Here is a 12,274-nt window from a genome sequence, read left to right as displayed (position 1 = left end):
CACTTTTTCAGTTTGTTGATTATGTATCCTCTTTTGAGAAGTGTCTATTCAGTTCCTTGGCCCATTTATTGATTGGTTTATTTGCTTTTTTGGTGTTAAGGTTTTTGAGTGCTTTATATATCCTAGAGATTAGTGCTCTATCTGTGCTTGTGGTAAGATTTGCTCTCATTCTGTAGGCTCTGTGTTCACCTCACTGATTGTTTCTTTTGCTGAGAAGAAGCTTTTTAGTTTGAATCCATCCCATTTATTGATTCTTGGTTTTAATTCTATCAGACCACAATGGAATGAAATTAGAAATCAATGATAAAATAAAAAATAAGATATTCCAGCACCTGGAGACTAAATAATATACTATTGAATGAACAATGGGTTGCAAAAAGATATCAAAGAGGAGATTTAAAAAAATTAGAGGTAAATGAGAACACCTATACAATATATTGAAATCTCTGGGACACTATGAAGGTAGTTCTAAGAGGAAAGTACATTGCATAGAGTTCATTCCTTCAAAGAAGAAAAAGTCAACAAATAAATGACCTAACATTGCATCTCAAAGCCCTAGGAAAAGAACAACAAATCAACCCCAAACTGGGGGGGGGTAGGGGGATTCACGTGTGTGCATGCAGACTGGTGGTTGAACCCAGGGTTCAAGCATGCTAAGCCTGTGCTATACCACTAACCTACACTATCGGCTCAATCTCTGTCTTTTGATTGCTATATTTAGACCATTGACATTCATAATGATTATTGATAGTCATTCCTTAGCATCCTTGGAGGATTAGTTCTGGGACATCCCACTTCCATGAATACCAAAATATGTAGAGGCTCAAATGCCTTATAAAAATGGCATAGTATTTGCATATAACCTCTGTATTTCCTCCCATATACTTTAAATCACCTTTAGATTATTTATAATACCTAATACATCACAAATGCTATTTAAATAGTTGCTATGCTGTACTATTTATGGAATAATGATGAAAAATCTGTACATGTTTAATATAGATGCAGTTTTTTTCTTTGAATATTTTCTATCTGTGGTTGATCATTTCTGCAGATACAGAACCCTCAAATATGGAGGGCCAACTATAGTTGTATTAATATCCATTTTATTGGTTACTGTTCTCCATTTCTTGCCCTTGTTTCTTTGTTCCTATTTTTGTCTACCCTTTTTTGTCTCTTTCGTAGTTTTGTGCATTTTATGATACCATTTTTTTCTTTGTAGCCTATCAGTCATATTTCTTGTTTCACCAGTTTTTTATTAATTGCCCTAGAATTCATAATATGTATCAACAACTAATTGAAGCCTGCTTTCAGATAACTGCACCACTTCACAGGTAATTTGAGTACCTTATAACAACAAAATCCTCCTAATTCCTAGGCTCTGTATCATCGCTGTCATTCATTTCACTTATAGATAAACATGTATACATGAGTGCTACTTGCATAAGCATACATAAACAAATTGTCGCCATCATTCTGAATAAACTACTATGTTAATTAAAAATAAGAAAAATTAGAGTTTTTATTTTACCTTTATTTATTCTTTCTTTGATACCCTTCCTTTCTGTAGATCTGAGTTTCTGACCCATGTTGTTTTTTTTCTCTGAAATGAACTACTTTTAACATTGCTTTCAAGTCAGGCCTATCGGCAACAAATTCCCAGAGTTTTTATTTGTCTGAGAAAGTCTTTATTTCTCCTTCATTTCTGAAGTATAATGTCTCAGGGTTCAAAATTATAGATTGGGGTTTTTTATTTCAATACTTTAAACATTTCACTCCACTTTCTTCTTGCTTGAATGGTTTCTTAGGAGAAATCACAATCTAATTATTATTATTATTTTTTTTTTGTTCATCTATAGGCAAGGTAATTTTTCCCTCTGGTTTTTTTGTGGATTTTTTTCTTCATATTTGGTTTTCTGTAATTGGAAGATGTTGTGTCCAGGTGCAGCTTTTTCAGCTTTTATCCTGATTGGTGTTCTGTGGTTTCTGAATCTATAGACTGGTGTTTGATATTAGTTTGGGGAAATTCTCAGTCATTATTGTTTTAAATATTTTAAATATTCTCTCTCTCCCGCCCCCTTTTGTATTCTTATTTTGAATGGTACACCTTCAGTTGTCCTATAGTTCTTGGATTTTCTATCTTGCTTTTTTTGTTGTTGTTGTTTTTGTTCTTGTTTTTTGGTTTTTTTTGGCTTTGGAAGTTTCTATTGATTTATTCTCAAATTCAGAGATTATTTTCTGAGTTGTGTCCAGTCTACTAATGATCCCATCTCAAAGACTTTAATTTCTGTTACATGTTTCTGAGCTCTAGAACTTTGTTTTGTTCTTTTTTACGATTTCCATCTCTTTGCTCCTATTTTCATCTGTTTTTGCACTTGTCTACTTCGTCAGTTAGCACCCTTAGCAGATTAATCATAGTTGTGTTAAATTCCCTGATAATTTCAACATTCTTGCCGTGTTCGGTTCTGATGTTTGCTCTGTCTCTTCAAACTTTTTTTGTTTTGTTTTGTTTTGCCTTTAATATGCCTTGCTTCTTGCTAGCCAGACATTAGGTATTGGGGAAAGGCTATAAATGGGTTTTAATGATATTGTGGTAAGGTGTAGGGGGAGGGGAAGGGCTGTAGGTCTTATGATTAGTTCTGTCTTTTAGTGAGCTTGTACCTCTGGTTCTCTTAGCTCCCCCTCCATGATTCTCTCTATCCACCTGTCTGTCTCTGCAGTTTTCCCAGGGGAAGTAGTGTTTTGCCTTATTACTTCAAATAAGTTATTTAGAAACATATACACATGTATTTGTAAATCATCAAGAGCAAGTATTATTTCTAGGCAAGAGACTTTTGGGGTTGTGGCTCAGTGGTAGAGCATTTTTTGCCTAGCATGTGTGAGACAACTGTGTTCGTGAGGCACCACATAAAAATAAACAAATAAAATAAAGATATTGTGTCCATCTACAACTAAAAAAATATTTTTTAGAAAAGACTTGAACAAGAGGTTCGTAGAAACTGTGTTTGCTTCCCCCTTTGAGAATATATAAACATTTTATTTTTTAAAAAATGGAGAGCTTCCTGGAATCCTTGTTTTAAGTATATAGGCCAGGGGTAGTTGCACACACCTATGGTCCCAGTTAATCTAGAGGCTGAAGCAGGAGGATCATTTGATTCCATAAGTTTGAGCCTAGCCCAGGCAATATAGCAAGACCCCATATCAGAAAAAAGAAGATAAACTCTGAATCCTGAAATATGGGTATAGTCTGAAAATCTCTGTTTCATGACAGAGATTTTACAGAGAGTTCCCCCCAATTGGAGGGTCTTAATGAGGGTTTATAGAGGGTCTTAAATGCCTAGCTGGAAACTATGGGTCTTCATTCAGTAAAGAATAAGGTATCATCAAAGGCTGAGCCAAGTGATGCTCCTAGGGTCTGGCACAGGCTAGGGAAGTGCTCATCACTACAGTTGTGTTTAAGGAAAGATTCTACCATCTTAGACCAGAGGTGTGTGTTTGTATATGTCATGAATAAAGAAAATCTGCCTTATAAAACAGTTGATGAAAGAAAATCATGGATCAAGAAAGGATGCATATCTTTATTCTAAGTGATTATAACTTCTTTATGTAGCAAACTCTTTAGAGTAATATAACCCTGCAAAATGTAATATGTATATTACATAATATGTGTTCTCAGATCATGTCTTATATAATCCACTTAAGACACCTAAGAGACATAGGGTATTTTAAGTACACCAGCAAGCTGCTCAGATTCATTGTAACAGCATCTTTCTCTCCCTCCCTCTGTGTGTGTGTGTGTGTGTGTGTGTGTGTGTGTGTGTTAGATAGTTTTAAACACATTTTCCCCTCTAAGAAGATTAAACTGTTTATAGCAGGGGGAAAATCCACATACCTTTTATAAGCTGCTTATTGTTGTAACACAGATTAACTTCACAGCACATAAAGAGAATACTGGAAAACACTTGCATGATTAAATATGCCCCCTAGAGGATTAAGTTTTTCCACATAATTTTCAGCCAGTGCTATTAATAATGTTTCTGCATTAAACTTTCTGTACATCCTGATTGCCTGTCCTTTGTTCTTCCCTTCTGTTAGTTTTTCCACTGTCAGATTTGTGGCATTACAAAATTATCTGTGGAAACATAGGCTTCAAATCTGAAAGTTTAATAAGTTCCAAAAAAGTATTATGTCTGGAATTATTCCAGTCTTGTTTCCCCCCTAAGTTTTTGTCCATTTCAAACTCATTTCATCTTTTATCTTACTGGAATCCTGGCATAAGGTAGCTATTTACCAAGCTTAGGGATTCACTCAGAAATAAGTTGATTATTAAATACAAAGTATTTATAATTTTGAAAAAGGTCATTTAATTTTCATGCACATTCTTCCTAAGATAACATCCTGGTTTATAAGGAATCTCATTATTACTGAGGAATTATTTATTAAATGCCTTTTTATCCAGGCCATGGTTGTCCAATTAATTTCCTGTGGCTAATCAGCCTGAGACTTGACTTTGTGGATACCCTGCCCCTCCAGCTCTCTAGGGTTCCCAACCTTTGATCCCACTGCCTGCAGGTCATCTTTCTTTACCAGCCTCGGACTGTTCTCAGGTCCTTTGATGGTGCTCACCAGCCCTTGGGTATTGGCCTTGTCTCTGTTATCTTTTTTTCCTGCCAGTCCCCAGCATCTGGGCTCTGATGGGTTCTTAATCACCTTTTTCCAAAAAACGTTTCTGTCCTGACTCAGGTTGCTTGCACAGTGATGTGCTTTGGTTAGCTTCCCCTCTCATAGCTTCCCCATTTTGTGCATGCTCCATGGCCCTCCCATCCTCAACCTCTTCTGGCAGCAGATGATCTTGTGCCTGCTGCTTAGATCCTGCCTCCCTTTTCACTATAGCACCTTTGCTCACCCTGTCCTCCTCACTGCTGTGCCTTGGGGAGAGCTGCCACCTTCTTCATGGGTGGTTCAGGGTTTCTTCCTCTGCCTCTTTGGAGCCCTTTGTCTGGCACTGAAATTAAAGTTTTAATACTGTTTAAGTAATATATGCACATGGTTTTAAAGATTCAAGTAACTCAGGTGGAGTATATCATCTGAAATGCTTGCAACCATAAGTGTTTCAGATATTGGAATATTTGCATATCTTAGAGTTCATAAAATTCATTTATGTTTCATATATATCTATACATGCAGCCTAAAGATAATTTTATACAGTATTTTTGTTGTACCTTTGTTATAAATGAGACTTACCACTTGAGGTCTTGTGTGGAATTTTCCATTGTGTCATGTCAACACTCAAAAAGTTTTGGATTTTGAAGCATTTTGAATTTCATATTTTCACATTAGGAAGCCTCAGCCCATAGGATAAAATAATATTTGCTTCTTTCTACAGTTTAGAGTTCTTGTGATCATTGATCCCTGTGACAATTGTTTTTGTTTGTTTCTAAGAACAAGTTACTTTTCTCATTGTTCTCTTAGCAAGACTATTGGCCTTTTATCTTCTGATTTTTTTTATGATGATTCTAAAACTCCTTTATTCATTTTACTGAGTGTACACTTAAGTGTTTTCTAGTTTGGAGCTGTTGTGAATAGTGCTGCTATGGACACTTGCACTTGTGCCTTCTGTTGCACATATGCACACATTTTATTCAGTGTGTGTGTGTGTGTGTGTAATAAAATACACATATATATGAGTAGAATTGCTAGATTATAGGGCATATAAGTGTTAAATTTCTAAAATGGTTGTTTCATTTTGCACTTCGAGAGTCCTGGTTGTTTTGCATCTTTGTCAGCACTTGGTGTTTTCTTTTTCATTTTAGCCTTTTGGGTAGGTTTAAAAATACATTTGGGTAGCTTGTATGTCACATTTGTAACAAAATCCTTTTGTTCCTCCCTTTCCTATGATACTTTAAATTTCTTTTTCTTGACTGTTTCTCCATCTGGTGTTTGTTTTCTATCAAGTGAATTTTAGAATCAGTAACCTCAAATCTTCTAGATTTTTTGGTGAATTTACATGACACTTTATTTGGGAAAAACTGGGATCTGAACTAGAAAACGATATTGTTATTCTAAGAAGGACAAAAGTGATAAATACTAAGCATGCCCAGTTTTTTGCCTACCAGATTGCACCATTATCTCTATATTTTAGAGATAATTTTTCTAACTTTTCCTTTTGATTTCCCTTTTAACAAGTGTGCTAGTCAGCTTTCCATCACTATGCCAAAATACCTGAGAGAAACACTTTGTAAGGAAGAAAGGCAGCTGGGCGCAGTGGCACATGCCTAAGATCACAGCAGCTCAGAAGGCCAAGACAGGAGGATGACAAGTTTGAGGATAGCCTCAGCCTTAGCAAGGCCCTATTTCACACTAAAAGTTGAAAAGACTGAGGATGTAGCTCAGTGGCATAGTGCCCCTGGGTTCAATGCCTGGTACACCCAACCCCCCAAAAGGAAAGGTTTGTTTTGGCTTATGGGGTCGGAGGTCACTTGGTTCTGCTCTTTTGGGGCCTATAGTAAGGTAGAACATCATAGTGGGGAGCCCCTCTCATGGCAGCCAGAAGCAGAAAGGAGAAAAATGAAGGGTACGTGAACAGAATATACCTTTCAAGGACCTGCCCCCCATGGCCTACTTCCTCCAACAAGGACTCACCTCCTAAACTTGTCACCACCTCCCAATAGCCTGTTAAGCTATTCATCAATAGATTAATCCAGTGATGAGCTTAGAACCTTCATGATCCAGTCACCTTCCAAGGGCCCCTCCTCTGGGCATTGCCACCTCTTGTTTATTGAGCAAGCCCTCAATACACAAGATTTGGGGGTATATTTCGGAAACAAACATAGCAAGTTCTTGTTAGAAATGAAAGTCTTTTTAAATATGCATTTAAAATCTGCATCTTCCTTTCTAAAAATACAATTATTTTTTTTACAGGTTCTTGATCAATATGAACGAGAAGGATTTAATTTCCTAGCAAAGGTGTTTAATTCTTCACATTCCTTCTTGGAAGACTTGACTGGTCTCACATTGCTGCATCAAGAGACCCAAGCTGCCGAGGTAAGAATAAAACAAGCTTTCTGTACTGAGGAATTGATACTTGAAACCTATTTGATATTTGTCTTTCTGGAAAAAGGTAGAAAGCAATTAATTTTGACCTTTTTCCTCAGAGCTCATATCACTAAGCGACTCTGATAGTTATGAGAAGAAAGAATCTTCAGTAGTGACTGACAATGGCGTGTGTGGGTCACTGTCCCATTTGTTGCCTAATGCACAAAATTAATGATAGAAAAAGTACAGGTTATTGATTTCCACGTACTCCTTGTCCGTACTGAAGATGAGTATGAGTGTGGCCATTGGAGAGTTGCTTCCAGTGTCCGTGTATCAAAATGCAAATTAGCACAGATGGTGGGTTCTGGCCCCATGGTCTTTAGAAATGACACACTGGCTTGTATTTCACAATTTGATCAGTCATCTTAAGCACAGAATGCTATTATGAAATGGATTCTCCTGTAACAACCTTTGTGGGAGAGTTATGATTTGTTTCTCCGCTAGAATATTTTGTAGCTCTTTATTTCCTGGATCATTGCAACCCCCCCCCCCCAAAAAAAAAGTCTTGAGTTTAAAAAATACCTTATCATTTTGTTTTTTTTCCAAATGTTCAGTGTTCTTAAAAAAGGGAATGCTGTGTGTATATGGTGATGGAGCTATGTGGGTCAATTGGCAAAATGTACAGTTCCTCAAAATGGGTGACTAAGTGAGATCAGCATCTCCTAAATCATCATGTTTCCCCTTTAGCGCCTGGGTGAAGAAGCTATTAGGAGAAATGGGGCCTATGTCGGCATTTCCACAAGTTGCATAAGGAAAACCTTGACTTCCCATGTCCGGCAGGAGTGGTACAGGTGCTGAGTTGCCATTAGTCCTGTTTGCTGGTAAACTCCTTGTAACGGGTTGTATATCCTTGATACTGGGGAAGGCCCCGCGTTGTCAGTGAGTAGCTGGCCAAGCCCAATACTGGACCAGCCAAATGTGAAAATGTTGCTGTTTGGAGGGGTGAAACTGGCACTGAGTATAGGAAACTATGTGGAAATAGCAGAGCTGAACTCCTTGGAGCTTTAAGCAGACAAAGGTGAGATTTTTCAGATGCTCCAGGAATCAAGCTAGTACATGTAAGGTGCTGGACTTAGAATTCACACTGATTCTTTTTAAACTTGCTTTGGTGTTATGTGGGCATTAAACAGACAAGTTCTTCCACTGATGGACAATAGTTAGAACCCTAGGGAATCTCTTCTCTTCAGTTTCAGGAGATGACTGGCATCTTTGCAGGACTTTAAGTGACTCTGACAATTTCTCCCAGAGCTGTGATTGGATTCCCAAACAGGGCTCAGAACATGTTGATTTTGGCCACTATTTTGTCTTTCGAGCAGCGCCGTCCTGCCTGGTGGTGTGGGAGAAGAAATGAAGATCTGTGCAACTTGCAATCACTTGATGAGATGACCTGGGGAAGGTTTGCCACCCAGCTAGATATAGTTTATATATTTCTCATTAGTTGGCTGGAAAAACTGCAACTTGAAATTGACCCGCATTTCACTCTTCAGAGCAGATGCTAGGATGATGGGCAGATTCCTTGATTGAACCAGGTGTGTTTTGCATTTTCATTGGTCAAATGTTGAGAGTCTTTTTGAAGACTCAAAAGAGAAGTGGAGATTTAAGAGAACAATAGTGACTTAATGAGTGGTGGGGCAGGAAGGGCATGGTGTACAAGCCTGAGTTTTCTTTTTTAATATTCCACCATTAAGTTATATTTATGGTTCTGGAATCATAAGCCACACATCAGATTTTAAAGATGATAAACTCTTTGGCCTGTGAGCCAGATGTGGCTTGTAGTTCTGGTGTTTTTGGCCTGCCCTACATGTTAAATTCTGATTAAGGCCAACACTGGAAAATCACAAGTTTTACATAAAAGTCTGAATTTTCCCATTTTGACTTCTTTGAAAAAATCAGATCTGGAAACTGTAGGTCCACATTCCTTCATAGTGATGCTCAGCTAGAGCTGAGAATGACATTTTATGGATCATTAATGCAGTTGATACAGTCTGAAGACAAAAAAAAAAAAAAATCTTCTGTGAAGGGCTGGGGTGTGGCTCAGTGGTATTGTGCATGCTTAGCAGGCACTAGACCCAGGGTTGGACTCCCAACAAAGTACACACACAACCACAAAAATAAATAGATAGATAAATAAAACTCTTTCTTCTATGCCTACTTCTCAGTCCCCAGTTTCCTTCCTGGAGACAGGCACACTTGTTAGTTTGCTTCCCAGAGATGTTCTTTGGGAATATTTTCCATATATTTTCTGCTCTGCAGTTGCTGACACTTATAGGTATTTAGGTTTGTAATGCTTGCCATGGAAAAAAGATCACTATTTTCCTTTAAAAACTCTAAACAGGGCTGTTTTAAGAGAAGACCTTAACACACAAAATACAGTCTTACTAGAGGACCTAATAGTAACAAAAATTTTACATTACTATGAAAAATGTGTGTGTACTTGTAAAACAAAATAAATGTATTATCAACAAATATAAACATATATATGTAAAGGTAGTATTTTGTTTTACATACTTTATTTCCAATGTTTTTACATATATTCAGTGACGAAAGTACAAAGTTAGCTGGACATGGTTGTATACAACTTGGGAGGCTAAGAAAGGAGGATTGTAAATTTGAGGACAACCTCAGCAACTTGGGGAGATCCTGTTTCAAAAAGTAAAAAGGGCTGGGAATGTGGCTCCGTGGATAGTGCCCTGGGTTAAATTCCCAGTACCAAAAAACAAAGCATAAAAATCTACCCTCCATATAGAAAAGCTCCAGCTTATTTATATTAGCAACCTTGTCCATCAACATCAGAATTGCAAAAGATTCAACCAGATACTTATATGTGACAATATCATTGTATACCTTGTTTAAACATATATATGTGCAGTGTGTGTGTGTGTGTGTGTGTGTGTGTGATATGCTGGGGATTAAACCCAGGGTCTCATGCATGCCACACAACTGCTCTAAATAAGTAAATAATACTTATTAAATACTATATACAATATTTTTAAAAATTACTGAAGATCTTTAAAAAATTTGATACTAGACACTGTGGTAGTCACTGAATACAGAAATGAATGAGACACTGACTCTCCCAGGCTCATAGTTGAGTGTGAGAAGCAGAGATGTAAATCCTGAGCTCTAGTATCATTAAAAAATGTCTTAGGGGGCTGGGGTTTGGCTCAGTGGTAGAGCGCTTGCCTAGCATGTGTGAGGCCCTGGGTTCGATTTTCAGCACCACATATAAATAAATAAAGGCCAGTTGACAACTAAAGATTATATTTTTTAAAAAAATGTCTTTCATGTGAAGTATTGAGAGAGCAGTTGCTCCTACCTGGGGTAAGGGGGTATCAAGAAAAGTCTCCCAGGAAGAGAACAAATGTTTCCATTAGTTTTGAAGGATGATAAGCTATTTTTAAAAATAAAGTTGGACTTTGGCAGGAATGGGGAAGACCAGGTACCTGGGGCTTCTTCAGCCAATTCAGATCTCTGAGGCCGAGTCTTCAGAGTGTTTTTCAGTATCGTGAGCAGTCTGATGCAGTTGAGCCAAAGTTACTAAAATCAAGATGCTTTTTAAATAGCAGCTTTATTGAGTTGTAATTCATATATCATGAAGCCCATCCTTTTTCAAAGTGTATAATTTAGTGGTTTCTCATATATTCTGGATTGTGCTACCGTTACCACTATCTAACTCTCAAGCAATTCATGGCCTCCCAAACAGACTTTATATAAAGTTTCCTGTATCCTTCAACACCTATGGTCTGTCTGCCCCACATTCTCCTTGGTGAATGAAGAATGCAAAGCTGATCCCACTAGAGACACCAAGTGCCTTTATTTTCATGGACAGGGGCCCATTGTATTGCATTAGAACATGGATCCAAAGCAGGACCATCCAGATTTGGTGAGAATGACTAATATAACCCTAAATTTTGCACTCATGTCCCCTCTTCCACCATCACATATCCAAAAATGACTGCTGGTTGCTGGTGTATTGGTGTTGCCATTGGGATTAGTGGGCAAATTCCTAGAGAGTTTTGTTGGAGGAAGGGTTGTGGTGAAGAGCACAAGTTGGTCCTGGAGCCCAGGCTTGTGGAGATGTGTTCATCTCAGGTAGTGATGATTTTAAGGTAATGGAGTAAAGACAACTGATGGCATTGGGGATGGATGAAATTGGAGCCTTGAGGGAAGAAAAGAACTGGTAAATTAATATGGCCAAATAAAGGAAAATTATCCTCTATTTAGCACAAGGAAGAGAGGCTGTAAAACTAGGGTATAATTTTTTATAAATTTAAATGAGAAATATGTGTTTTAATGAGATTAATGTTATCTAAGGTTACATGTAGAAAAATTAAATACACTCATCACAGAGCCATTTGTCTTTGCCAGTGTTATAGTTCATAACGAAGGGGCCTCAGTCAGGCATCAATATTTTTTGTAGGCTATCTGGTTGCCAAATTATAATCATGTTCTATGAGAAGGTCCTGCAGAGGAAGGGCCTCACTCAGCTCCCAACTTCTATTGCCAGGTAAATAAGATAATTTTTACCTTTATTTTCAAGGCCCTTATTGAGAATGATTGGGGTCTTTAGAGATTGGCCCTGACTTGGTATTCCTCCTCGATCTCTCTTTATTTTATTTGGAGCCTAAAAAATGACCTTACAGTAGTCAACCAGCAAGGTGTTCAAGTCAAACTCTTCAGGAGTTTGCCAATTTTTTTTTTAATTGCCACATCTGTTGAATATCTAAATCAAACATGTGAATGCCTTAGCCATGTTCCACAAAATGTGCTCTGACTTATCCTCCTAGGGTTATTTCTCATACTGTGGATGAAATGTCAGTTTGCATGTATATTTTGTGTTCCACCTGTGGGTTCAACATTGTGCTGTGAGAAATGCCAAAAATCTTCCAACTGAATCTAGCTTAGAGAAAAGACTGATTTATTAGAGAATTAATAATAGGAGCCATATTGGTATATACTTGAAAATTTAAAATTCCCAAATTCAAATTCCTATGACTCAACTTCTCTTAAATTCTTCACCCTCATTGTTGAAAGTTTCCATGTTCCATGATTCCAGAGTTAATTTTAGGCTCTATTTTATTTCCTCACCTTGACAGTATTGTCAGTAATTAAGTTGTGTCCTGCAGTTGTGATTTCAGGGTTGCATATATGACATAGCATTAATATAATTTGCACTTTT

General features: G+C 37.4%; 1 protein-coding gene across 2 annotated transcripts in view; it reads left to right on the top strand.

Annotated features, from left to right (window-relative positions):
- Window positions 1-12,274, top strand: part of Atg7 (autophagy related 7) — a 239,086-nt gene that overhangs the window by 129,428 nt on the left and 97,384 nt on the right. For both annotated transcript variants that reach the window (XM_046425736.2, XM_058572945.1), the window contains exon 18: window positions 6,922-7,044. In XM_046425736.2, the coding sequence (XP_046281692.1) occupies window positions 6,922-7,044 (123 nt within the window). The remainder of the gene's footprint in view (window positions 1-6,921; window positions 7,045-12,274) is intronic.

The sequence above is a fragment of the Marmota monax genome, unplaced genomic scaffold, assembly GCF_021218885.2.
Source record: "Marmota monax isolate L192 unplaced genomic scaffold, Marmota_monax_Labrador192_F-V1.1 WCK01_AAM20220418_F8-fsc00028, whole genome shotgun sequence".
Classification (NCBI taxonomy): domain Eukaryota; kingdom Metazoa; phylum Chordata; class Mammalia; order Rodentia; family Sciuridae; genus Marmota; species Marmota monax.
Note: the sequence above shows the minus strand (reverse complement) of the source record. Positions and strands in the feature narration are given on the sequence as shown.